The 26,192-nt window shown below is 37.8% G+C and overlaps 2 protein-coding genes across 3 annotated transcripts in view; both read right to left on the bottom strand.

Annotated features, from left to right (window-relative positions):
• Positions 1-5,893, bottom strand: part of tbc1d23 (TBC1 domain family member 23) — a 14,581-nt gene extending 8,688 nt beyond the window's left edge. For both annotated transcript variants that reach the window (XM_015391501.1, XM_015391502.1), the window contains exons 1-13: positions 5,844-5,893; positions 4,806-4,914; positions 3,157-3,262; positions 2,323-2,527; positions 2,118-2,241; positions 1,906-2,030; positions 1,779-1,825; positions 1,564-1,667; positions 1,326-1,448; positions 1,160-1,252; positions 900-1,070; positions 654-696; positions 423-529 (exon numbers count right to left, since the gene is read on the bottom strand). In XM_015391501.1, coding sequence (XP_015246987.1) covers positions 423-529; positions 654-696; positions 900-1,070; positions 1,160-1,252; positions 1,326-1,448; positions 1,564-1,667; positions 1,779-1,825; positions 1,906-2,030; positions 2,118-2,241; positions 2,323-2,527; positions 3,157-3,262; positions 4,806-4,914; positions 5,844-5,878 — 1,392 coding nt within the window. In that variant the 5' untranslated portion in view covers positions 5,879-5,893. The remainder of the gene's footprint in view (positions 1-422; positions 530-653; positions 697-899; positions 1,071-1,159; positions 1,253-1,325; positions 1,449-1,563; positions 1,668-1,778; positions 1,826-1,905; positions 2,031-2,117; positions 2,242-2,322; positions 2,528-3,156; positions 3,263-4,805; positions 4,915-5,843) is intronic.
• A 988-nt stretch (positions 5,894-6,881) lies between these two features.
• tomm70a (translocase of outer mitochondrial membrane 70 homolog A (S. cerevisiae)) lies at positions 6,882-25,452 on the bottom strand. The gene is made up of 12 exons (XM_015391500.1): positions 25,219-25,452; positions 21,033-21,206; positions 20,792-20,918; positions 20,554-20,663; positions 18,312-18,460; positions 15,203-15,410; positions 13,427-13,561; positions 10,853-10,960; positions 10,592-10,708; positions 8,694-8,791; positions 8,490-8,612; positions 6,882-8,412 (listed from the first exon to the last, which is right to left on the bottom strand). Exons 1-12 carry the CDS (start codon positions 25,450-25,452, stop codon positions 8,259-8,261), a joined length of 1,737 nt encoding a protein of 578 aa, XP_015246986.1. The 3' UTR covers positions 6,882-8,258.
• Positions 25,453-26,192: the final 740 nt, after the last annotated feature.

Raw genomic sequence — 26,192 nt, 5'->3', positions numbered from 1 at the left:
TCTATTTTTGTTTTTTCTTTTTACATATTTTGTTAAAAGGCCAAATAAGGACTTCAAACTAAAAAAAAGTAATTTTCTGTTTTGTTTTATTCTTGGATCGGGCTTTAAAGGGTTAAATGGGTTTGCTGCAACGCACAGATCCATGTATGTGAACTAGAAGTTATGCTTGTGAGTAATGCAGAGGGAAATGGAAAAATTATACTTTTTGGTAAAGAAAAATCTCAATTTAGATTTTTGTAAAAAATGGGGAAAATACAGAAAATTCCAAGTTTGGAAGTATTTCTGTTTACGTTGTAGATTATTAGTAAAACCATGCATCATTTCTTTTTACTTCAGTGACACACTCCTGTGTGTTGGTCTGTTACAGCAAATCTAATTAGTAGATTACTAGACACTGGTTTCCTTCTTTCATTTACACCTACGTCGACAGAGCAAAGGCTGCTGTGAGATCCAGATGTGCTGACGATCCAGTTCATGTATGAGGAGTCCAGGCCTTCAACGTTCATGTCTACCAGGTGCTTCTGCAGAGCTGAAATGACACAAATGTTTACGCACTTATTGCAACACATTAAAATGGCCATAAAAATCTAATTGATGTTAAAAACAGAGATAAACAGAAAAAAATAATAAACATATGATTTTAAGCTACTTACCCATAAAGCCTCCCTTAGCAATGCTCACATATTCTTTGTTTTTCTGAAAACAAACATATTCAGGTAATATTTAAATTAGGAATAAGATCAACAACATAGGAAAATAATGATAGAGATGCTTTTATTAAACCAGCATATGTATTTATACAATTAATTTATCTCTTATAAAGATAGGCTCCTCCCTTTTCCTCAGTGTTCTGCATTGTTTGGCCTATTTTTGAACAAACTCCGCGCTCAGCTCCTCACCTGTAGGAAATGAGCAAGCACCATGTTCATGTACATGTCCTCCTCTTCTCTCCCGCTGCCCATGAAGCACAGGTGCTCTCCGCTGGCGATGGAGCCCGACTCTAAAGACTGCTTCTGCGCCTCCAACAGAGACTTCACAGACAGAGCAAACTCAGAGGGGTTCTGGAGCATCTGAGGGAAGACAACAAATGTTTAGGGAGAAACATCCATATTCATCGAAAGATTTTAATGAAATATCAAACACCGTTAGTATCTCTCACCAGGTCAGAATCCAGGTGGAAGGCTGTGGACAGGTGTCCAGCATTGTATTGCTCTGCAGGTCGGCAATCCACCACAAAGAAACGCACCCCGTCCTAAACATCACAAATCACAAGTCCTACAGACACAGCTTGCTTGGAAGTGGTTAAAAAAGTCTGTGTCACTCACCTGTTGAAGCTGGTTGGCCTGCAGGATTTCAGGGACAGACACAGGGAGGCACAGGGCCTGACTCAGGTCAGTATCCTCCTCTTTAAGAGCCACCAGGCTGCTACCAAACAGATTCTGATTCATCTAAAACAAAGACGAAACGAAAACAAGCTCTTTCAGTACGCTTCTTTAATTAGACTTCTTTTTTACTAAGTTCCATTGTTTGCTTCAGGGCCATTATCTATACACAGCGCTTTACCTTTCTGAGTGACAGAGGGGTTTTGCTCTGGTAATGCTGGGCCAATGAAAACAAATCTTCAATGTCTTCTGCTTCCAGGAGGGAGGGGGACATTTCCAATGTTTCTGAAACCAAAAAAGAAGAAAAAAATGAATAATTTGAATAAAGATAAAAAAAAAATAAAAAAATAAAACGAAATCTGAACAGATTCAAACATGTCAGGCAAACAAACTGACTGATGATGTCCTCTTTGCTGTCTCCAACTTCTGTAAGGATGGTTTCTCTAAAGAGTGAATAAACACACGTTCAGAACTGAAACCAAGCCGTTAACGATTGCATGGCTAACCGCTAACAGATACCTACTTGGCATTGACGAGGATGATGAGCATGAGGAAGAAGATGAGGAAAGGATCGGCCTGTTGGAGGTATGAGTCCCACAAAGCCTGAGTGACCTCAGGCCTGCAGTGACTGGAAAACAGACTCCCCAGCTGAAAGAAAAACAAACAAAACTCACTTTAGTAAAAAACGGCAGAAGGAGAAGCATCGTCAGACCCGTCCTGGCAGTCCTGGCGTACCCAGTTGATGGCGTAGGAGTCAGGAGTGATCTTTTTGGTGTCCAGAAAGGAGCACAGCTCCGGTTCGTGATACTGCAGCAACAGTCTGTACAGGTGGAAGGGTCGTCCGTTCGGCACACACTCCCTGAAACAAAACACACCTGGCTGATGATGAAGCCCGCCTTGTGACTGGAGGTAAAAAGACAGCCGTGGTTAGGAGGTTTACCTGGGGATGTATTTGTTCATGATGGCGTAGAAACAGTTGTAGAGATCGCTGCGCGGTAACTTTAGCCCCAGCAGGGGTTTAAGCAGGTGAGGCAGGCTGAGATCTGGGCTGAAGGTGATGTTACGAGACTTGCAGTAGAAAGTGATGACAGACTCGACATCAGACACCAGTTCGCGCCCCTCTTCCTCTGAAACTCCCAGCTGATCTAAACACGACAGGAAAGGGCGAGAGGTTTGATAAGCTTTACTCCTGAACACTTAACATGTTCATCCAACCAAACTACAGACAACAAGTTCTTTCAAGTATTAAAGAAGATAAAAATGGAGGTCAAGATCAGAGTATTTTATTTTTAACCATCTTTACCAAAGGTTCTATATTTAGCCCGACCAGATCTAGGAGATGTCAGACTCAAAGAATTTTAATTTTATGAAGTCTTGATAATAATATTGGTATGAGATGGCAGCTAAAAATGTAGCTTCCTCAGCCAACTCTTAGGAGAAATAATCTAATCTCCAGCAGCAGATTAATAACCGTCACCGCAGAACATTATTTGAGGTTAGCATTTAAATATAATGCCTTACTCAGACATTAGTTCCCGTTTGTTGCCATGTAAAGATGACAGTAAAAATAATCATTTCACTTGTGAGGTCTATCATTTGATTTGATTTATCTGCTTTTGTCAAATTGGTTTGAAAATGTTAAAATCCAGAATGTTATCAATGTTTATCAGCTAAGAGATCAAGCTAATTACCTTGTTGTCTTCATGCTCTGCATTCCTTATTTACACATACAACATATAAGTAAGGTTTCTTACAAAATGAAGGAGTTACTCACCAATCAGCTGCTGACTGCGGTTGTGAATGAGAGTCTGTTCTGGTAGATCGAGCACCCCGTCCCAAGGAGACAGGCTGTCTCCTTTTCCAGAGACATTCAGCGCAATCTGTCATCACAAAGCAAGTTAAACGCTAAGAGATCAATCCATGAGTAAAACACTGAAGGGAGTAAAGAGACATAAATGATTCAGATTTCTGTTCTATGATCCTGAAGGTAAAAATAGTGTGTGGCTGGGTTAAAAAAAATATACCGTCAAAGTTTCTGACAAAAGAAAATAAGGTTAAATGATTCATTTTAGTTAAGTAACAATTTTTTTTTATACTTTGTGCTTATCTGCAATATATGACTGATATTACACTTCGTTATACACACCACTTGACATGCTACACAACTGCTTTCTATACATTCTTAATATATTCCTACAGACAAAAATGCACAACTATGTAAATAAATGATCATTGGTCAAACAAAACAAAAGCTGTGAGCAGTCACAAAACCCGGGACAAAAATTCGATTAACACAAAGTTATCTCTCAGCTTACGGATAAAGATCATAAGAGTTCAATTATTCATTGTATTGAATGTTTATTATTTTAAATGGCTCAGCAGCTACAGAAAAAAAAAAAGTTGAACATTTATTCAAAAGAACCAAATTTCATTTTGTTTTTAATTTGGAAATGAACAGAAAAAAAACTTTAACAGAGTTTAAATCTAAATAATCCCTCTTTCGTTTTGTTTTTAAATGCTTCACATAAAAATAAATATGTCAGGAATTCATCTCTAAAAATAGCCAAAGTTTCAACTGAAGGTGTGTCAGAAAGGGATGTAAAAAGGCGACATTAGTTGAACATGAAATGCTTGTCTATCTGGTCTGTAGCCAATGAATGGAAGCTATGGATTCAACGTTTTGAATAAAATTTTTTATAGATTGTAGCAATAATGATTAAAAAAAGCTTGTCATAATTTCTTGGTATCAGCTCAAAGGTAGTTTAAAAGGTATGATCTAGTTCAAAGGCCTTCATCCTGTTTGGTTACTGGCACCCATGCATATATGTAAAAGATGTATATAAAACATAGGAATAAAAAATAAATCCTGTCAATTAAGTGCAAGACTGTCCCCACCCTGTAATGAGGAAAGGCTGCCCACCGATTCATCCCTTTAACAGTTCATACTCTTGATATTTTCTCTCAGTATTCACTGAGATGGCTGCTCAACGCCATTATAGTTTGATAAGAAATCCTAATCCAGAGTATATGTAAGAGTTGACCCACTCCTATTGGACAATATCATATTGTTTCATTTTTAGCAGAAATGAAACTATGCAACTATAAAATTAATACTTAATATACAATGGTTTAGGTACATGGGTACAAAATGGATTTATTTTACAGACAGGAAATGGAAGACGAAGCAGACTAAATGGCAACACATGTATGAAATAGGACATAATTTAGCCCAGAGTGGAAATTACGAAGAGCCACGTGGAAGTAGTGAGTGTTTACTTCCTTTTAAACTGTGGACACCGGTTGCATCTAACCTGAAGAAAAGACATCCTATAAATACATGTAAAAGTATATCATTGATTTCAGAGTAATACTTTGATGCACAGCACATCGGCCTCTTTATATATAAAATAAAATGCTTCTTACCTTCCACATCTTGGCTCTATGTTCAGCTGAATGCTCTTGGATCTGCACGATGCTCTCCATTTCACTGTCTGACCCGCCAGAGTCCAGAGCCTCGGCTAAATCCTGGTCCCTGGGGAGTCCAACATCAAATAGTTGTAAAATATATAAAATAATTGTGTTTCCTAAAAATCCTCCAAAAAAATTAAGCAAAACAATTAAGCATAAAATACCAATTTTCTGTAATTTACAATTTAACTGGGATTTATATTTTTTTCCTAAAAGACCAAATAGTGTGAGATATGTTTTATTTTTTCTGTAAAAATTTGCAGTAAACAATGACATCCCTAAATAACATCTTAACTAATTATTTCTACGCTAAATATGAATCAGATGTATTCATAAATAGAGTAACAGAAATGGCTATTTAACTATTAACTATTTACCATTTAACTACTTAAAGTCTTCTTCTGTGGTCTGTAAACTACTTTACAGTAAAATGATAAGATTTGCTGATCCATTTGATAAAAGCCCTTCTTAAGTTAACCAAAACTTCATGACATCTCCAGAAGATAAAGGTTGGCATTTACTATGGACAGATTAATGCTTACACTAAATGCCAAATTTTTTTATATATCATAAATATTAAACGTAACAGGTTGGAATATAATGAGAACAGATAGCTTTAGGTCTGAGATTTGGTTAAAGGAAATGTAGCTAGTTACTAGCATTCCCGCTAACTAAGTGTAGATATATATGTTAAATAGATAAATCCGCTCTAATATGAACCCTAGACAGATTTTCATATAAAAGCATTCATTTATTATCCTTCATTTTAACCTTTGCTTTTATAGGAAGTAACTTAGCTCATGTTATTCTATTAGCAGGCTAACTACCGTTACCAAACTGAGCTCAGATTTACCGTCTTCAGTGAGGTGAGCAGCGACATAAATTAATATTTAGTTACTTTAAAGGGAAAACCAAACTAGGGAAGAGAACACTGCTTCATGGTGGCTGGATTATAATCCCCAAACATCTAAACCCAACAACAAATCGACTCACCAGCTGCCCTGAGCTTCCTCTACGAAATCCGCCATTGTTCTGTTGACAGAGACACGTCACATACCGCGTCACCACGGCGGTACGTCCCGCAGCTGTCACTAATGAGCTGCCGAGATTAATTAATATTTTTTTTATATTTTATATATTTTTTATATATATATTTTTTTTATATTTTATATATAATATATATATTTTAATTTAAAAATATATATTTTTATTTAATATATATTGTTTAGGCTTGCATTAGGGACACTTTAACTACATAGTAGGTTATACAACCCCCTATATGAATAAAAGGCAAACATGTTGGTTATTTTTTTTGTAAAAATACAATATTTACTTTAAATACTACTTTTTCTTCGTTCATTAGAGACTAGTTTTGTCCAAAGAGTGGTCCTTGCAGCCATATTTGTACATATTTTGCCCCCCAACCCACAAAATAAATTTTTTCTAAAATTTAAAATAGTGATCCGTTTCCTGTGTAAGGCAATAAGTTTTTCCTTTTTACATATTTTATCATTTCTATATAATCTTTCACCTTTGTTCTCTTCTCCCACCCAGTCATGAGGCAGAAGACATGGATGGGCTACTCTGAAGAGAAAGGAAAGGTCATCAGTCCTTATTTAAAAAAAAAAAGGTTGGTTACCTTCTCAGTATAGAATGCCTCAAAAACCTTCCTGGAAAAGTAAAAATAAATAAATTTAAAAAATTTAAGACGCTGTACATAAGGAGAGAAAGAAATTAAGCTACCGTATATGGAAGATAAACTCTTAAATCAATTGTGCTGGCTTGAGGGCATCACTAACTGCATAATTTACAGATATGAATGAGTTGAAGGCTATTTGAACTTGAATATAAGACAGAGTATGTCATAAAAGAAGGGAATAACCTGAAACAGATGACTAAAGACATTAAACAAGAATTCTTCTAGCATTACAGAAAATACCATCTACCAAACCATCCTTTTTCTTTTTAAGACCTTAGAAACAGGGTAATATGCATAGAAAAACAAAATCATCACAAGCTAAAGTTCCTTCCAATAACTCACTTTATTAGGATTCTCATTATTTCCACTTTGGTCACTGTGAACATTGACATTTTTGTTGTTTTTCTATCAAACAGTTACAACTTAGTTTACATATATTGATTTTTTTAAGGGTTAAATCCTGCTTTTTTATTTTAAGCAGTCCATCTGCACAGCAGCAGCGGTGACGCATGTTCTCATTCTCTGATATAACCTCTGTGTAAAATCTGCCACTGATTCTTTGGGAAGCATCGAGTCCAAAAACTCAAGGGGTCCCAGTTGATTCGTAAAATATGCAAAACTTAGTGCATACTAAATTAAACACAGCTGGCTGCTTTAAAAAAAAACAAAAAAACAAAATCATGCTGAGAATTTGAACACAGTGCATAAAGAGACTGTCTGGGCTGCATGTAGGCTGGGATCCTTAAGGCCAGCATTGTGAAAAAAAATCTCTTAAAAAAAAAAAAAAAAGGTTAGGTCTTAAGGACTTGTACAAATAATGGAATAAAACAAACAGAAAACACCCCCCCAAAGATTTCACTAATGAACTACAAAACTCCAATAGCAGGTGACATCTTCAAAGAATAGAGGCATAAAAAAAACGATGGCTAAGTTTGTCTGATGAAAAGGGTTTTGCCCAAGTCAAGCATACTTTGATTTTTTTTTCTAGTGTTCCAGACAGCTTGAGCATTGCATTTACATAGATAAAGTGAGCATGCTGCACAAATTTTATATATTAAAAACAGGCAAACCTATTAAAGAAAAAAAAAAAAAAAGACTAAACAGGCCTTTTAGGGCCCATACCTATCGGATCAATTCCAGCATTGCAAATACAGACATTTCACAAAGAACTGATTCTCTCGCATTCAAACTGAAGATCTATGTTAGAAAATGGAAGCAGCCGGAAAAAAAACAACAACTCTTCAGATCAGCATAAACTGCTAAGAGAACAGTTCTTCACAACCTCACAGTATTTTCTGTACATCTGTATGTTACAGAAGCCTTAAAAGTCAGTAATCGTTCAACAAACTGCACGTTTTCGTCTTCTGCGTATTATTTTAAACAGATATGAATGGACATTCATGTATGTTTTACCTCCACGCTTTATTTGAGAGATGAAAAGGTTTCACAATTACTTTGGGCTGAACTAGGCATCAGCAACCGCCTGCTGGTCAAACAGTATCCTGACAGAGACAGAGACCTGGTTTGTAAATAGAAAACCTGTTGGCTTTCAAAAATAAAATCCTTTCTAATCTGAGAACACCACGTGACATATTAAGGGTTTATTCTTTTCATCATAATATCCAGAATTTCTTTTAACAAATCAGATTTATTTCAAACAGTAAGACAATTAGGTTCTGCGGTGGAGACTGCGATGGACGGTGGAGACGTTACAGAGTGGGAGGTTTAAGGCCGTATTTCCGAGCCACCTCCGTCTGGGCGTACGCTGCATCGCATAACGAGTACAAATGGGACATCTCCATCTCTGACTTGGCGAGGTTGATGGCTTTGTTAAACATTTCTATCGCCTTGTCCAGGTTTCCCCTGCAAAGATAACACTCCAGTTAATGAAAACAAGTTAAGTGCAAGCCTCTCAGATCATCGTTTTTGTTCAATCTCACCTTTGAACTTCGATGGTTCCCATAGTTTCATAGGCAAAGTCACATTTGTTGTCGATTTCTATCGCCTTACTTATGAGGTCCAGCCCCTGGTCGAGGTCTTGTTTCCACTGAAGCTGCAACAAACTGATCACATATTGGAACAATGAGTAAAAAAGAATGAAAATCATCAGTACAAGATTGGTAAATAAGGAGGAAACTCGTCACCCTTTGTGAACATAAGTCGTAGCATTGTCTGGTTCCAGTTCGATACACTTGTCGTACATTTGATCAGCTTTCCCAAACTGCTGCTGGTCGGTCAAAGCCTGAAGACAACATCAAAGTGTTTGAATTTTTAACAGGATTTTATCAGTTCCTCTTAAGTTTCAAACTATTTGGTCCTACAAATACTTAGGTGGCGACAAACGCAGACAGATATATTGGAAATATATTTAGATCATTTAGTCTTCATGATCATTTAAATCATGAAGACTAAAAAGGAAAATAGAAGTCTTTTTTGCTTATTGTATTTCTGATCTGATCCGAGTAGGTGATGGTTTGGTGTATAAAAAAAAAATAAAACCTTTAAGCTTTCATAATCTATATAATTATAAAATGTCCTCACTGGAAATGTTTCCAATGTTTCAAGGCTTTGATATCAGCCTCTTCCTTCCTGCTTAAGCCGGGCATACACTGTGCGATTTTTTTCAATCGCTGCGCAAAGCTACAGCTCACACTGTACAACGAAACCGCAGGGTTTCCTCGTGCTTGCTGCCTTGGCAATTTATGCAATTTTGTGTGCTGAAAGCCCTAAAAAGAAAAGGCAACAACATATTTGGACAAAGACACAGAAAGAACTCCATCACTCCAACACCCGAAAAGGGCAAAAAGTCATGTATGCCCAGCTTTACACAGAAAATCCCCCACTATGGAACATCCTGCTGATTTGCTTCTATTGTCTTCTCATTGAGGAGTCATACTTTAATCTTTAATGCACCATCGCAACCTGTTTTCAAGTATACACAGAGGCATCTGTAGACCGCCAGATCTATAACTTTAATAGTTAGCTTAGTGTTCAACTATTGGTGGAGAAGACATAAAAAGCCAGGGGTTATAAAGTTTTAAATGTAACCTTTTTACATCTTTAAATTGTGTTTCTAGATATTTTATTATGTCGTTTTCTCTTTTGTTGCAAGTTGTTTTATCACTCAGGACGTGTAAAGTACTTTGGGTGCTGTCTGGATTGTTGAAATGTGATCCATAAATAAAAAATGATTGTAAAGGATTGAAAAGGAGACAAATGGAAAACAACTATGTCTGTTTTGGAGTCACAGTGTTAGTGCTATATGGGTGAAACCGGGATAATCTGATGTTTTGGAGAAACATCAGTAAATCTGAATGTGTCTATAAGGCTAAAATGATTTATTGTATTTTCCACACTTTAAGGCGAATTTAATCTTTAATATTAATTAATCTTTAATATTAAAAAACACAGTGTGCCTTATAATCCAAAGTGCCTTATACATGGATTCATTCTGGTTGTGCTCACTGACCTCCAAGTGATTTTCTGTGGTATGTGGTGCTCTGTGAAACTGTTTTATTTTTGATTTTGGTGAAGTACAAAGCCACAATGCTTTCAAGATAAAGGCTACCACAGTCAGAACAATAAGTAATGCATGCTGTGCATTACCATAAAATGTGTGTGTATAAGGACCCCAAAATGGCTACTGCTTACAAAGCAGACTTCAAACTCAAGGCTATCAATCTCACAGTAGAACATGCGAATAGCGCAAATATGAGATAATTCAAAATTAATGAATCAATGGAACGGAAGTGGAGGAAGCAAGAAATGGACCTGCGCCTTATAGTCTGGCGCACATTTTATATGAAGAAGAAAAGAAAAAAAAAACAGCCTATAGTGCAAAAAATACACTATATATTCATGGATATGAACTGGTTACGTTTCTTGCATGGTATTGTGTATTAACACTACATGAAAAAACAAATTGAGAATTAGGATTTATTTCACAAATCAGATCCTGGTTGTTTTGTTTTTTAAACTTCCAAATTAAAAGAATCTTTTTAAAAAAAAATTTTTTTATGAACTGCTAAACGATAAATGATACCTGAGCGTAGAGAGCATAGCCTTCAGCACATTTTGGAAACCTTCGGATTACGTCCTCAAAGCCATCCATGGCCGTCTGCACCTGTGATGGGTTGTTTCCAGTATATGCTTGTCTGTACTGTAAAAACAAAGGCGGAAGTCAACGAGTAGTTTTTCGAAAGAGTAACACAGACTTGTCTGCATTAGAAGAGAAAAATCTAGAATCTTTATTGAAATAAAAAACAGCATTGTGCTGCAGGGTTTATACTAGACCAAAACTCACAAGGGCGAAGCATTTCTGAGCCTGTGCCAGAGCAGAGTCGGGCCTGAGGCGGATGCACTCATCAAAATCTCCCACTGCTTCGTCCACCTGGTCCAGCAGGATCTTTAGCTGAAAGGAAAGACAGATGTTTTTAGAAAAGGTGTCAAAGAAGCTCCAGCATCTCCTCCTGCATGATCATGTTATCCCTGCAGTACTGTGCAAAGCAGGGGTAATGTCCTGTGAAAACTAAGGGCTAATTTTAATTCTACAAAGCTTACGATGACACATTTTAACTAAAAAGATATTTATTGATTGAGGCAGTACTGATTTTACTTTTGGCAAAGCTGGTAAAAATATCATCCTGTAAACAACAACGAAACATCTAACAGCAATTGGATTTAAATAGAAGGGTATTTAAAAGCGTGCAGGTGACGCAGTGGTTGGTGCGCACGACCCATGTACGGAGGCCTTAATCCTCGACGCGACTGACCCGGGCTCGAATCCGGCCAGTGGTCCTTTGCCGCATGTCTCTCCCCCTCTCTCATACCCGCTTTCCTGTCAGCCTACTGTCCAAAAAACAAGCCTCAAGTGCCGTAAAAACTCAAAAGAAGGATGTTTTACCATCTGTCTTTTTTCTAATAAAGTCATGCTATAACGAAATGTAATTTTCACAGCAAATAAAATAAAAGTAGGCAGNGTGGAAGGCAGCGCCGGGCAAGTTACGCCACAGTTTGCGGATGGATTGTAGATGCTTGGGCTAACGTGTCTGCTGGCACTGTTGTTCGAGCTTTCGCAAAAGCGGAGGAGCCGCACGGCACAGAAAGTGACTCTGACAGCGAAGAAGGGGAAATTGGCATGTCTGATTTAGCGCATCTGTTTGATTCAGAAACAGAGGATGATGACTTTGATGGGTTTGATTAATACTTTAATACTTGAGTAATAAATACATGAATAAAGTACAAACATATTCAGTTTTGCTCCCGCTCTATTTTTAAATATGCAGTAGAGGTATTTAAACGTAGTAGAGGATATGTACCATTATATAAAACCCACGCCCTATAATCCGGTGCGCCTTATGTGCGTGTTAAATACAGCGATGGCACACATAACTGAGACTGCGCCTTTTAGTATGGTGCACCTTATGGTCATGAAAATACGGTATGTTTCAAAACCCATTTCAGTCCGACACCCTAAAATAACAAAAAAACCCAACATCTAAGTTGCAAGTTAACTCCAGAAGTTACCTAAATGAAAAGACGCCACCTGTCAATCAATCCAAGAGTCTCATTAACCACTGACCAATCAGTGATCTCGATTTTCCTAAACTGAAACGGCTCTCCCCAGCAGCACACTCTGACAACGTTACTATGGTTTTATAATAGTATTTCACAGCAAACGAAAAGTTTTGTAAAAAAAAAAATCATAGTGTGTTCTATTTTCAACTCCCCCACTCAAAAAAAGTGGAAATGTAGAAAAAGAAGAAAGGTCTGCTGTGGACGTCATGAGCAGCTGAACACGAGCTATAAATAGAAGCACACAGTTTTTCACAAGTACGAACAAACAATTCTTTTTTTTTGTCATAATAACAGTTTTATTTTTAGCTTAGAAAAAGATTCTTTTGCTCCATTTGTTACAAAAATGAGTGATAAACTTTATTGAAGGCTATGTGCTAACATGGGCTTTAAATATTGATACACAGGCAGAAAATTTATAATTATTTAAAAACAGGTTTCATTTTCACCCACCTTTCATTTCTATACTAAATGCCATCACTAGCTTCAACAGCCAACATGACTGTGTCCAGTGAATACATCTACCGACTTGATGTGGAAAGAAATCATGCCTTTTATCTTTACCTTGAGTTTTGCTGTAAATGTTTAAACTATTCTTAGATTGTCTGAGCTGTTTCCATCAGCTTCTTTCTTGCTATTGGCAGCAGGTCAATGAATGTTCCCTTTATTTGTTCTAAAAATAAATCTTAATAACTGACTTCTAAATTCAGCTGTCTTTTAAACTTTACAATTTTGCCCATATTTTGTTGGTCAATCACATAAAGTTCCAACAAAGGGAATTCAGGATTGTTGTTGTATTCTGACAAAATGTGGGAAAAACATTTTAAGTTGTGTAAATGCTTTTGTAAGCCCTGAATGATGGTTTTTATCTTTGCATTAACCTTTGAGGTTAAAACAATCCATTCAAGGTGAAAATGTCAAAATGTCTTTAGTGAGAGCTAAATGTAAAAACTATCCTACATCAGATCACAGTAAAACAAATATCTTTGGAGTTTAATTTAAATAACTGTAATGTTTATATTAATCTAGCTTATGTTAGCTTATATATTTCTGAGCAAACAACGTTTTTTTATTTTCTAAATTGATAATAGATCTGAACAGATATTTTAAATACAGATGAATTTAAAATCTGAGATGTGGAGATTGGAATTGCTAGCATAAGCTACTAGCAGAAAAAGCACACTTTAATTTTAATATCAGTTGTTTTGTTGGGGTAATGAAATAAATAGTAAAGACTGGACAATAACAAAAACAACAGTAGGAAATAAAAGAGAATAAATGAACAGAAACCAGATCCTCCTACCTGCCCCCTGTGGTGGTACACGTCAGGGTTCCGGCTGTCGATCTCAGCAGCCATGTTGAAATCTTGTGTAGAGAGCAGAGGCTGCTGCTGCTGCATGTACATGCTGCCACGCTTTATTAAAGCGTTTGCTCGTAGCTGTAGGAGAGAGTAAAGGCAGAGGGGGCAAATAGATGAACCTTTAATCACACACCTCCACTGTTATAAAGCTACATGCTGCTAAACACCTGAAACATGTCTGAGACAAACTGATGCAGTATATATGCACTGCACTGTATATATCCCATGCACCTTTTTCTTCCTTTGGCACATTCTTCTTCTTTGACTATTTGAGCTGATGTAACTTAATTTCTTTACTGTTAGATCAATAAAGTCAATCAATCGATTGGTCAATTAGTATTTAATTCCAAATTCTAAAGTTTAAAGCTCACAATAAAAGACGCATAAAATCTTGATATTAAATCTGGTGAAAGAGAAACGTTTTCTATTAGACCTCAGAAAGATTTTCAGCAATGAAACCTACGGTAAAGGCTGGTTTATACTAGGGGTGGGTATTGCCAAAGAAATCACGATTCAATTCGAATCATGATTCACAGGCCACGATGCGATTCTATCACGATGCATCATGATACTTGAATTATTGCGATGCATTGCAATATTTTATCCTCCATGTTTTGTTTTTGAATGACTCGGCACAGTATCCCGCGGCCGGAAACGCTTGTGACACAAGGCAGCGTGCGTCAACACATTTGCTGTGACATCTACTGGACTGGAAGTTGTATTACACTTGTTTTTGGCTGATGTTCGCCAACCATTCATGCAATTTTATTTATTAATTTTTTTAAATTAATAATCGATTCTTGGCATCAAGAATCGATGCAGTAGATCACGAAAATTAGAATCACGATGCATCATCATCACGATTATTTTGCACACCCCTAGTTTATACTGTGTGTGTCGCAGTGAATGCAAATGTGCCCCCGCCCTGTCTGCAGCCACTTCTCCAAAATTGTAGGTGACCGCAGACAGGAGGCCTCTGATTGGTCAAATCTACATCAGTTCTACACTATGCATATTTCCTGTTTGGTATCTTACCAGCTTGTTTTGTTTGTATGACCTCCATTGCGGAAAACGACTCGTAAATTTGGACCAGCTAGAAGAGCGAGGTGCGTGAGAACGCTGGGACCCTTTTTCCACCTGGATCCCCGCTCTTTTTCGCCTTCATGTCCCTCCGTTGTTGCACAAACATGCCCCTACTTCCTCACCGCTATCTAGACCCACAGCTAGTTCATGATTGTCCCTCTTGCGTGGATAACATAGCGCAGACCACGCTTCAATACTGGACATGAATCAAAAAATATCTGCGGCAAGCTCACTGCGACACACTGCTGTGGGAGGATAACCAGCCCTCAAGTCATGTTGCTGAAACGCTGTTATGATTTGATACCAACCAGAACAAATAGGGACTAAGGAATTTCTTAGCATAGCAGAAACGCATCAGACTGCTGTTTCTGTACACTAGTTCTAAATTATAATAAAATGACACAGAAGCAGTAATTCAGGCTCACAGCCAAAGTTTTGTTACACAGTCCATCCAGTCCAGACCCAGCCTTTATAACTCACTGATTTAACAGGAGTTTATCAGGCAAAGTTCCTTCATGATTATTTACAGAGACAAAGTTTTACTTGTTCTCATTAGCCAACATTCACACACTTAAAGTACCATTATGCATCAATAAAAATGTAAAAAAAAGAATATAGGACACTGAATGCATGTACCTTAACATTAGCCTCCTTCATGTTTATGACCTGGTCCAGATCAGGCTGGGCAGCAGTAGCGTTTCCAATCAGCAGGTAGAAGGTGGCTCTCAGCAGCAGGGCCTCTGCCGTGTATCGGCCTCCTGACTCGATCTCTTTAGTGCACTCACTGATAATTTTGTCGTAGTTCTCTTCATCCATGAACTGCTTCGCCTTTAAGAAGCCAGAGCTGAAGAAGAAGCATAACATTTAACAAGGATGTTGGATACGACAGACAAGAAATGACGAAACAAAAAATATGAAAAATACACATAAAAATAAAAATAAATGAATGAATAAATAAGGCAATATGATTCAGTCAGGAAAAAAGCTAATCCTCTATTTTTTCCCCTTTTTCTTTACACATTTGTGTATTTTTTCTCCTTATTGTCATTTTTTGTATTTATTTATACATTCATTTATTTCTACTTTTATTTCTTTCCACATTTCTTTCTATATTTCTCAATTTCCACATGTTAATGAGGTGGGTGGTTCAAACAGTTGCCTTCAGCAACGATTGGTTAATCATAGTACGTATGAGACGATTCTCCCTCTTCTTGCTGTCCTCAGCATTGTGGCTGCATCATTAACTTTCACATTTTACACAAAAACAGTACAAGATGTTGGAAAATTAAGAAATGGGTGACCAGCTAAAATTTCAACGCTACGACAAGCAAACAACTTCAATATTAATCTACCAGCGTAGTAAACAATATACCTGCGAGATTCAGTCCCATTTAAGTTAAAGGGGTCATAGAAGGCAAAGCTGAGTTTACCTTGTCATAGAGTAATAATGATAGCTCATTGGGTGAAATGGACGTACAGAGAAGTTCAAACCCCATCAACACCTACAATTCTAAACTTCCACCATAAAACAGGCGAATCCAAAAGAAGCACCAAATTTACGTCAATTCGGGGATCTTCCCTTATTTGGTTCAGGCTTGTACTTTTGTCACGCCCCGAAATTGACATACAGACCAGCCCACTGGTTCACGGCCCAAGAACATAATTAGAAGTAGATGTAAGACATCAGTTTAGCTGTTTAGCCTACAGCTGGGTTTACTTCTACAAGAATTACAAAGCAGGCAGTTTCTCTATTGAAAATTAACCAGAACCAAGGGAGGAAATGCAGAGTTTCAGGCTGCATGGGGAAAGGGGAAAAAAATTCACAGTCTTCCCAATGATCCAAAGACTCAACATTCATGGTTATTTTTGTCCCTGCAAAGTTTGATGCTCAGGTGTTCATTTGCTCTAAGCATCTTATCGAAGACAGCTTTCAAAATCTTGGACAGTTCAAAGCAGGATTAGCTAAACTTTTTTTTACTGAGACGAGGGGCTGTTCCGACCGTAAGGCCATCACAACTGCAATTTGGAAGAATGATGATAAGCTGTTGATAGCAATGCTAGCATATCTATGGTGACCAGATTTGGGTTTCTGAGAAGGAGGACACTTTTTTTTTTTTTTTTTTTTAAGGGGGCATAAGGTCCGGGGCTGGTCCAAAACCAACCCAGTGACGTGGACCGTAAATGGCAGGTGGGGGGAAGCACGGGGCCGCCGTTGTCCAGGCTACCATTATTGGGATACCCCGACCAGCCCCAGAGCTCAGGCTCGGTTCTGCTGCACGGTAGTCAACCTAAATCCTGGATGATTTTCCCGTACATTTTTATTATTTTTTTTAAGTATGAAAAGTAGGACATGTTCGGGAAAAAGAGGACGTCTGGTCACCCTACCATATCAACAATCTTGATGTTTCAGTGAGTGAGTGCTTGTTGCTATGATGCGTCTTTGCTCAGCAGCTTCGCTCTTTGTAAAACAACCAATCAGCGCACAGCTCATCTAAATATTCATGATCATACCATAAAAGGAAGAAAACCTGTCGTTTCATTCTGGGACTTTTAACCAGGCTTGTATTAGGGCTCATAAAACAGCTAATATGCCATTTTCAGCCCAACCAATCTTACACACCATATTCAGAGACCTTAAGGACCAGCACCAAATACCCTATAGAATCATTCTTTGACCCATTTAAATATGAATTCCTTTGAAATTAATTTAACATAAGTATTTGAAACAGAAATAAACCAGTATTTAACTTACTTGGCTGCTTAAGAAAGTGAAAGAAAAAATGATCTAGATAACCAGAACAACGTGTTATTGTATGAATTTGAAGCTGGTTTCAGCTCTCATCAGCTCAAGAATGTCTATACAGAAAAGTAGACAGCATCTAAGCCAATCAGACGCAAGCTAAGTCATTAGTTCAAAGAAGAAACATCTGTTCAGAGCTCCTAAAAATTAAAAACATACAGAATATTCCATACAAGCTTTCCTAACTGGGTCTCTTTCTTTTAATAAACATTTTCTTAAAGGAATTTGACCTGAGTGCTTCTGAAAAGAGGAAAAATACTTCCTCTTCTTGACATCACCATTATTAGAATAATGCACAGGTTGTAATCTGCAGCAAAACAAAAACTAATACTTTAAGAACCCAACGGTCTCCAGTCACTAACAACAACCATAATATTTTTTGTGTCTTTATAAATCATTCTTCACAGCTTTCTTTGGAAATGTGCATATTTTCCAGTTATGGCATTACATGCTGATACAACCTGAATGGAACTGACACAATAAGATTACATGCACTGATACCTGCATTGTAACGCACATGTCAACTACCGGTATATACTGGAAACACAAGAATGCAAAGCGGAAAACAAACAAAATATAGTTTGTTGGCAGCAGCCGTCAGCCAGCTAAATTTCTAATCCCCAAAACCCTTTCAATGACTTTTAAAGGACGAGTGTCTTTTTAAGATTGTTTTCAAAGAGCATCTGGTGGATTGACTAATTATCTTTCTTTCAAATTCATATACATTTAAAAACCATGTGGGAACTGAGAAAAAGTGAAAGGAAGAAGCGATACAGGAGCATAGATAGCTTGAAAATCTCATTTAAAATAGTAATTGAAATTATTAAATTTAGGTTTTTAAACATGTAAGTCCTCTGTTTCGTTACACCACTATAAAGACTGAAAAACAACAACAAAAAGAGGCATATTATATTGATCAAGTGTAGATGTTTAGAACATTCTGACCTCTCTGTGATTTCAGCCGCCTCTCCTTCGTTATCCTTGTCTTCATCTTTCTTCTCGCCCTTCTGCTGCGGCTGGGAGATGATGTCATCGGTAAACGAGCTAAAGTATGACTTGATGAACTGAGGAGATGGCATCATCGGCTCACGGTTCTGCAGGGACAGAAAAAAAAGCTCAAATATTCTATTCCAATCCAAGTTTCTGCTGCCTAAGGTTTATAAATAAAAACATACCTCACACCTTCTGCACAGCTTTTAGACAGTTTTAGTAAAAGCACAGCACACCGCACGGGATTGAAGCACCAGGTTTACATGCAAAGTCTACGGTTGAGGCGCATCAAAAGGTCCTGCAGCGCATCTTGATGCATCTGAACAGCTGCAGCAGCGCCTCATGGGCTACTGAGCATCTGAGCACAAGCAGCAGATGCTGGAGTTTGAAAAATGTAATTTTTGCTGCTCGACGCACCAAATGCACTAATCAGAAAAGCTGATCTGGGAGCTGGCAGGGAGACAGACAGCGCTGCTGATGCATATCGCTATGATCACTCCCCTGAAGTAGTTTATTGATGCCTAAAATGGACTTAAAAGGTTGAAGCCTGACTGCAAAATATGTTTTCATTTATTATTCTGGTGCCTGCAGTTTTTACCACATACATGAAAAACGCTAACATCTACTTGCAGCCACAGCAGAAACCCCCCAGCTGTTGCTGGGGATTCCCAGTGACAGCGCACCTTTGGTATGTGTGGGTCTGAGCGGCGTCGACATCAAAATAATGTTTTAAGGCAGAGTCGCAATCTTGATGAACTGACTGCACAGACTATGTTTTAGGTGGACTTTCTCGCTTAAAAATATATTAAAACAAATTTTTGCTCAATGATCGCAGCAAATATAGCAAAGCCGCTCTCTCCATTAAACACAGGAGCAGCAGACGCATCTGGACACACTTTACTGGACGCGTTTCAGGAGCATCAAAGATGCTCTTGACGCGTGTCAGACCTTGATGTGTACAAGCATTAAAAATTAAGCAGCAGGCGCTTTTTTGCTACCCAAAGCACGTCCAGTGTGAACGTAGCAGTGGGGTTTGGCTGCTAACATTTTTAACCAGGATTAAAGTAGATTTAAATTGGCAGTCAGAAGGTTTGCAGAGGATGGTCTCTCTGTATTTGAGAGGCACTGTCCCTGTAACTTAAAATGTTATTCTCATTGTATGACTATGCTGCCTTTCCCCAGTTCTAAAGTTCTGGCCGAGTCTTGGGGGAGGCATGTAGCGCACAACCTGCAAGGTTCAACGGCACACTACATCCAGAAGAAAACCATTTTATTCCAAGATTTCTGTACTGTATCTGTTGATCAAATACTTGAAATAATTTTTTCTAGCATCATGCCGTAGCAAAACGAGGCTTTTTCAGAAACTGCCTGGAAGCTTAAACTGATGTAATCTGGCTCTGTTTGACTGCAGGAACCAGTTTATAGGGATGAACAGTGAAACATGGAGTTGAATTTCTGTCAATGGAGGGTTAACACATGCTTCCATAGAGTAATACCATCTTCACCACCTCGTATAGGTAGGTTACACCTGGAGCTTAATTCTTGCATCATCAATAAAATCAAAATAATATATTTTTTAACAAATTTTTCAAAGGCTGCACTTTAAAAAAAAGATGAAATTGTCCAGAGAGCTGTTACAAAGTCTATCAATTCAATTCAGTTTATTTCTATAGCGCCAACTCACAACACATGTCATCTAAAGGCAATTTACAGTTCAACCAGATCATCCAGTCAAATTGATTCAAAGTTTTCTATCTAAGGAAAACCAGTTGATTGCATCGACTTATTGACTCAAAGGCAATCCCTCACACTAAGCATGCTTGTAGCGACAGAGAGGAAAAACTCTCTTTTAACAGGAAGAAACCTCCAGCAGAACCAGGCTCAGTGTGAGCGAACATCTGCCGAGGCCGACTGGGGTTCAAGGAGACAGAACATCACATCTCAGATTAAATGGTTAATGACCTCCTCAACATGTCACCAAGATCTAGAAAGGGTACAGTAATAAGCAATTCATTTAAAAAAAGGAGTGCTGATGCATGTGAAATTTGCAGAACAGCCAAGAGCTAAAGTTGGAGATGCCACCAGTACAACAGAATTTCAGATCAGAGTTTTAATATTGACTATTCAAATATTATACAACAAGGAAATACACCTTCAAGAGATTACATTGATGCAAAAGTTTTAAATTAAACAGTACCTTGTATTTCTCTTTGGCCTTCTCTTTTCCCAACTGTTTTAACACCTTATCAGCAAGCAACATACTCTGCTGGTTCTGGAAGGCCTCGAGGATACACACCGCTGTGACATCTGTACACAAAGACAGAACTTTTTATTTAAAAAGTACAAAGAATCAGGATTAACTGTCTGCAAGAATTGAACATTTACAGCAAAAAAATGCTGGAAGAAATCTATTCTAATATGAAACAAAGTCTGACCTTCTAGGCACTCCTTCTTGTTGTCCAGTTTTTCAAGAGCTTTAGCCCTCCTGAACAGAGCCTTAACGTAGCGTGGGTTCATTTCCACAGCCTGAGAACAATCCTGGACCACCTCTGTCCACTTCAACTGAAACAACAGTTCAGCCTTGTTACACTTAACTGAATGCATTTGGCATCTAGCAAAACAAATACAATCTCATGAATTAAAAATCACACATAATGCTCACGATGAGCGACCAACCTGCTGCTCGTACGCTGCTGCTCTGTTCTGGTAAAATGTTGACAAATCAGACTTCTGCTCTTTGGGGCAGAGAGCGATGGCCTCTGTGTAGCACTGGATAGCTTTGTCGTACTTGCCGGCTTTGAAGTACTTGTTGCCCTTATTCTTTGCAGCCTGGGCTTTGTCCAACGGGCTCTAAACGAAAGACAGGGAAAAAAAGTTTAATGAAAAAGGATTTCCATTTTGAAGAATTGGGAGCTTTATGCTAAACGGTTGGCTCACATTGCATTGTGAATTCTGCATTTTATGGTTGTTAGGCTGCAGCTCGTTTTATTTTTCTTTACCATAATGGAGGACAAACTTTATTTGATGATTAATCTATGAGTAAAGTCTGTCTAAGATGACAACCTTTTGGATTTTAAGAGACAGAAACATATTTTTGTGAGTTACATTCTTACTTTTATTAAGTTTAAAAACATTTTTTGGTGCCACTTGACATTCTTTTTAATGGGGATTTTGGTTTGGAGTTTTTTTTTTTTTTATTTGTTCTTTTTAAAGCTTGCTCTCTGCTGTCGGGAATGTGTTCACCTTAGTCAGCCATTACCACTAATCAGTGGTGGACTCATGTTTTCATAGTACTTCCCTCGTGTGCAAATTTAAAAACACAGTTTCAACAGTCATTAGGCTCATTAACAGTTTGGTTATTGTTATAATTCCATTTTAATTCTAAAGTTTCCATCTAACCAGAGTCTTTGCTGAAATGGGCGGGGGAGGAAGGCCAAATGTCAGTCAAAATTCCTGATTTTCAGCATAACAGGGACTTTTTTAGCTTAACAACCTGTGACACTAATATACGCTAACAAGAATCATGGGATATTCTTGTAATAGCTAAGATGGGCTTTAAATTTTAGCTGAAAATTTTCTTATATTTGATAAAATAAAAAAAATATTTAAAAATTATCCTTTTTTTTTTTAGTTCAAAAATCTAGGGGAAAAAATTAGAATCAGATTAAGAAAAGTTGGCCCCGAAATAAAATCCCATCTTTAGCAAATAGCTATATAAAACAACAGTGCCATCGACTATGACCGGGTGACATTGTCTGTGGATGCAGGAGTTTGCCCTGCAGCTGAAGCATTGCTGGTTTAAGCCCCAGCTTTCAATGTTGTTGTGTCTTCTTTGGGCAAGAATCTTCACCTGCATTGCCTACTGATGGTGGTCCGATTTGTGGAGAATTCCTCATCATCACAGGGACACTAAGGCTATGGTCTCAGTGAGGGTATTGATGCTCACTTCTGACTATTTTACGGAAATCTATAAATATTTTTCCCTCGCGTTGTTAAAACACAGCTATGATCAGACTCCAGTGTGTGAGCGCTTCACAGCTCCAACACTAACCGCATGCAAAGAAGGACAGAGCAGACTTCACAAGGCAGCGCTCCAAGAAGTAACAACAGCTGTCTGCTTTGGAGAGCCGTTACATTCAAAATTAAATAAATACCGCTATTGACAAATTGTCAATAAATAATCCAGAATAATAAATGAAGATCCCCATAAATATGTTAGATTATGTTTTATGTTATTTTAATAAATTTCAAGATTTTGGGAATTTTGAATAAAAAGGATTTTCATAGTCTGCATCTCTGTGTTATTTTAAATAGTTGAAGAGAGTCGATAATATCGTAATGACATAAGAAGAAGAGAGATTAAAAAAAAAAGATGCATTTTTGTACAGCAGGGTCTGCTGTGCTGGAGAGGAGTATGATAACCTGAACACTCGAAGGCAATATATAAATAAAGTCATTGTTATTAAAATCATTTCAAGGGTCGGCTAATTGCACAGAAGAAATCGATGCACAGATGTGCCAATTTGTTTTAGACTGAATCAAAATGAGACTTAAATAACAATTTTTGGACCAAAAAAGAGAATATTTATAAGTTACAACACAGCTTCAGTTAATCAAACTAGAAAACACCAATCAGGCTCTAAATCTGGGTGTAGTGTTGGACTAAGAACTGAACCTTCATAGGCTCATAAAAACATTTAAAAAGTAATCAATCACCTAAAGAATATCTCCAGGATTAAAAGAACTGTGTTTATGAACTAATTCATCTGTCCAGCTTTAGTAGAATTGATTACTGACTTGCTGTCAGTGGATCAACCACACTGACCTCACAGGTCTTTTGAACCAAACCTACACTGCAAAGCCAAAACTAAAGATGGAGGTGCAGCTTTTAGTTCTTTTGATCCACAAATCTGGAAAAAAAATTGCAGAAAACTGTAAAGAAGCTGAAACCTTGCATTGTTTTAAATTGATATTTAAAACCAAGTGTAAAGTGGCCTTTTACTGTGCCACCCAAACATTGGTGGTTTTAGCTTATAGTCTAGTTTTCCCCTTTCTATGTTGTACGTAATTGTTTTGTAATCATTTTATAAAATTTATTTTTTCCTTTTTATTACTTTATAAATCATTTAATTACTTTGATGCCATTGCAATGCATGTTTTCCTTTTTTTTTTAAATTAATTTCTGTCTTGATCTGTGCTTCTACTGAAATGTGTTAAACAATTTAACTTGCCAGGCCTTGAGGGCCTGACTTGGGCAACCATAATATACAGGGAAGCCATGAGTAAATTTTTCCCAGAATCATCAGATCCTCAAATACTCTAACATACATTTGTTAAAGGTTTTTACAGCCCTGAGGAGAATCTATTCTTTATTTTAAAGCTAATAAGATGTCGGGCATCCTCTATGTTCTTAAAAACACAATAGTCTTTTAGAATACGTTGGAAAGAAAATTGTCTATGGACTTATATCATCATGTGCTCCTTTATATATATATATATATAAGTTACATTACATTTCTTTAAAGTAAAGGATCTATAAAATCCACTCTCCTTTCTCAGGAACTTGTGTAAGATGTCAAAGGTCAGAGACAGCTCTGTAACACATGCCCAGGTTTTTGTCTCAATGCATTTCAATATCTGTGATGTTCTTTTTTACTGGTACTCTAAACCCAGTTGAACAACTTCATCCTAAAGCTGCACTTGCATATATTGTCGGTTCACAAATAATGGCAAAAAGTCTCCGATAGTGAGATCTACAATGTTAATAGGCTTGGTTTTTTAAATCTAAAAAGGGGTGTCTATGAAAACTAAATATAAAACTATAATATGGGGGTCTTCAACATAATACTAGGCATCAGAAGTAAATGATGTTTAGTTCCCCCCCTTCCATATCACATTTAATAAGGCCTTAATAACTGTCTGTTGTATTACACAAAATCATGAAGTAAAGGACCTGTATATATGATGACTGCATGTAGTGGATGGACTACAGACTGATTTGCTAATCAGTCGCTTATCCTCAAACCCTGATGCAAAACAGAAGACAGGGTGTGATGCAAAGATAGGCAATGTGTGATTAACAGGATGAAAAATATAACCAATATTATTAATATTCATGCATTTAGAGCAACAAAAAAAACATTGAAGGGTATAACATTTTAACAAACGTGTGATAAAAACGACTAAATACCAATAAAACTGCACAATCTAGATAGTTACACCTCTACACTAGTGTGCCCTTCACAACTGGCTCACCTGTTCAGGTGTCCATCTACAATTACATTTTGTCTGTAATCTTAATTTTGATTTCAATGTTTTAATGTGGAATAAAAATGCCCATTCCTCATCATGCTATGGGAGCTAAGCCATGCTATTTTATTAAATCTATATAACAGTAAAGCTACCCATTACCTGACAGCCTTCCCCGCCCACCTTGACTTTCTGACCCAGGTGCTAGCATGCAACATTAACCACAAAATAAAGTTTTCTATTGATTATTAGGTGGGTTAAATATTTAGACGCATCTAAATGTTTTCCCCAATGAATGGTTTGATTATATCTGATATAATACAGCTATATCCAGGTTACCTAACCTAGCTACACTGTTAAAGCTAGCCATTAAAGCTAACTAGCTGGTGTAAAGTTAATCCACCGCGCAGGGCTGCTGCTTATCGGCCTTGCCCTCCTGACGGTAGCTGTCACTGACTGTGGCTCCACCGTCAGGTGTCCTTGACCGGACTTAAACACAAAGGTGAGGGCTAACGGACCCAGGAGCGACCAGCAGCGGCATAAACCGTGTGAAGGTGAGGAAGCTAATGCTAAACCGCAGAGCCAGGGAGCCTCCTCCCCGGGGTTTCAGTACCATGTTCTCCTCCTCTCGGTTGGCTCGAGGCGCACCGTCTTGGCCCTGAACGGGACTGGCACTGCCTTCTGGAGTTTTCCGTTCCCCGGTTCCATTCGATTTATTCGTCCTGTTACGGTTCCAGAGGTACACAGCTCCGACACCGAGCACAATAGGAGTCCCGACTAAAAGCGCCAGCTGCCAGCGGGGTAGTCCGCTCCCAGACTGGGGTTCAACTGGCTTAGAAGCAGCCATGATCCACTCCGAATTTAGCAACGTTAGCCAGCCGCTACCACCAGCATACAGCGTGAGGAAACCCCTTGAATGCTCCTCTTTGACTGATGGTACCAGAGCATGCTAGTTTAGTGTATAAATGCCATGCTGCCCCCAACAGGTGAGGTGGAGCAAATTCCTTCTTCTTCTTCTACTGTTTAATTGCGGTAGTGCGCACTTTTAGGTGGGCACTACCGCCACCTTCTGAAAAGGAGTGCGGATTCAAAACTTTACATTCCACAATAAAATCCTGTGTTCCTTTAAAAGAAAGAAAAATATACTTAACCAGAACATGCCTTGAATCTAATGGAAGTAATTTGAAAACATTAAACTGTTGGCTACCTTCTCTTGATCAAATTAATCTCTAAGAATATCACTCTATGGTTGATATTGTCTACAGTGAGTAAGCACATGTTCTATATTTTCTATCACACCATGGTAATTACAGTTCCCTGTTGCATGCCCCTCCTATTACATGGAATTACACATGTATTATTAAGTCCTGTGTTTCCCAGTCTCAATCTATTTATTATATCCTCCCTTCTGTCTCTATTTGTCCTTATTTGATTGACCTTTTTTTGAATCCTATTTAAATGTCTCTATGTCCCATTCTTTCTGCCAAATCTTTACTAACTACTTATTTATTATGCATTTAATTTCTATGTAGAAAAGTAGAAAATATGTCTACAAGCTCATTCCGCTCCACTCCTATGTGTGCTGGA

This window comes from Cyprinodon variegatus, unplaced genomic scaffold (assembly GCF_000732505.1).
Source record: "Cyprinodon variegatus isolate N-32 unplaced genomic scaffold, C_variegatus-1.0 Scaffold544, whole genome shotgun sequence".
In the NCBI taxonomy this organism is placed as follows: Eukaryota; Metazoa; Chordata; class Actinopteri; order Cyprinodontiformes; family Cyprinodontidae; genus Cyprinodon; species Cyprinodon variegatus.
The sequence above is the reverse complement of the archived record's forward strand: the minus strand, read 5'-3'. Positions and strand labels throughout refer to the sequence as shown.

Coding starts and splice junctions, on each gene's coding strand:
- tomm70a (XM_015391500.1), bottom strand. CDS start 25,452: ATGGCTGCTTCTAAGCCAGTTGAACCCCAGTCTGGGAGCGGACTACCC. Junction 18,461..20,553: donor AGGCCAAAGAGAAATACAAG/GTACTGTTTAAT, acceptor CTGTCCCTGCAG/AACCGTGAGCCGATGATGCC. Junction 8,613..8,693: donor ACGACTTATGTTCACAAAGG/GTGACGAGTTTC, acceptor ATATGTGATCAG/TTTGTTGCAGCTTCAGTGGA.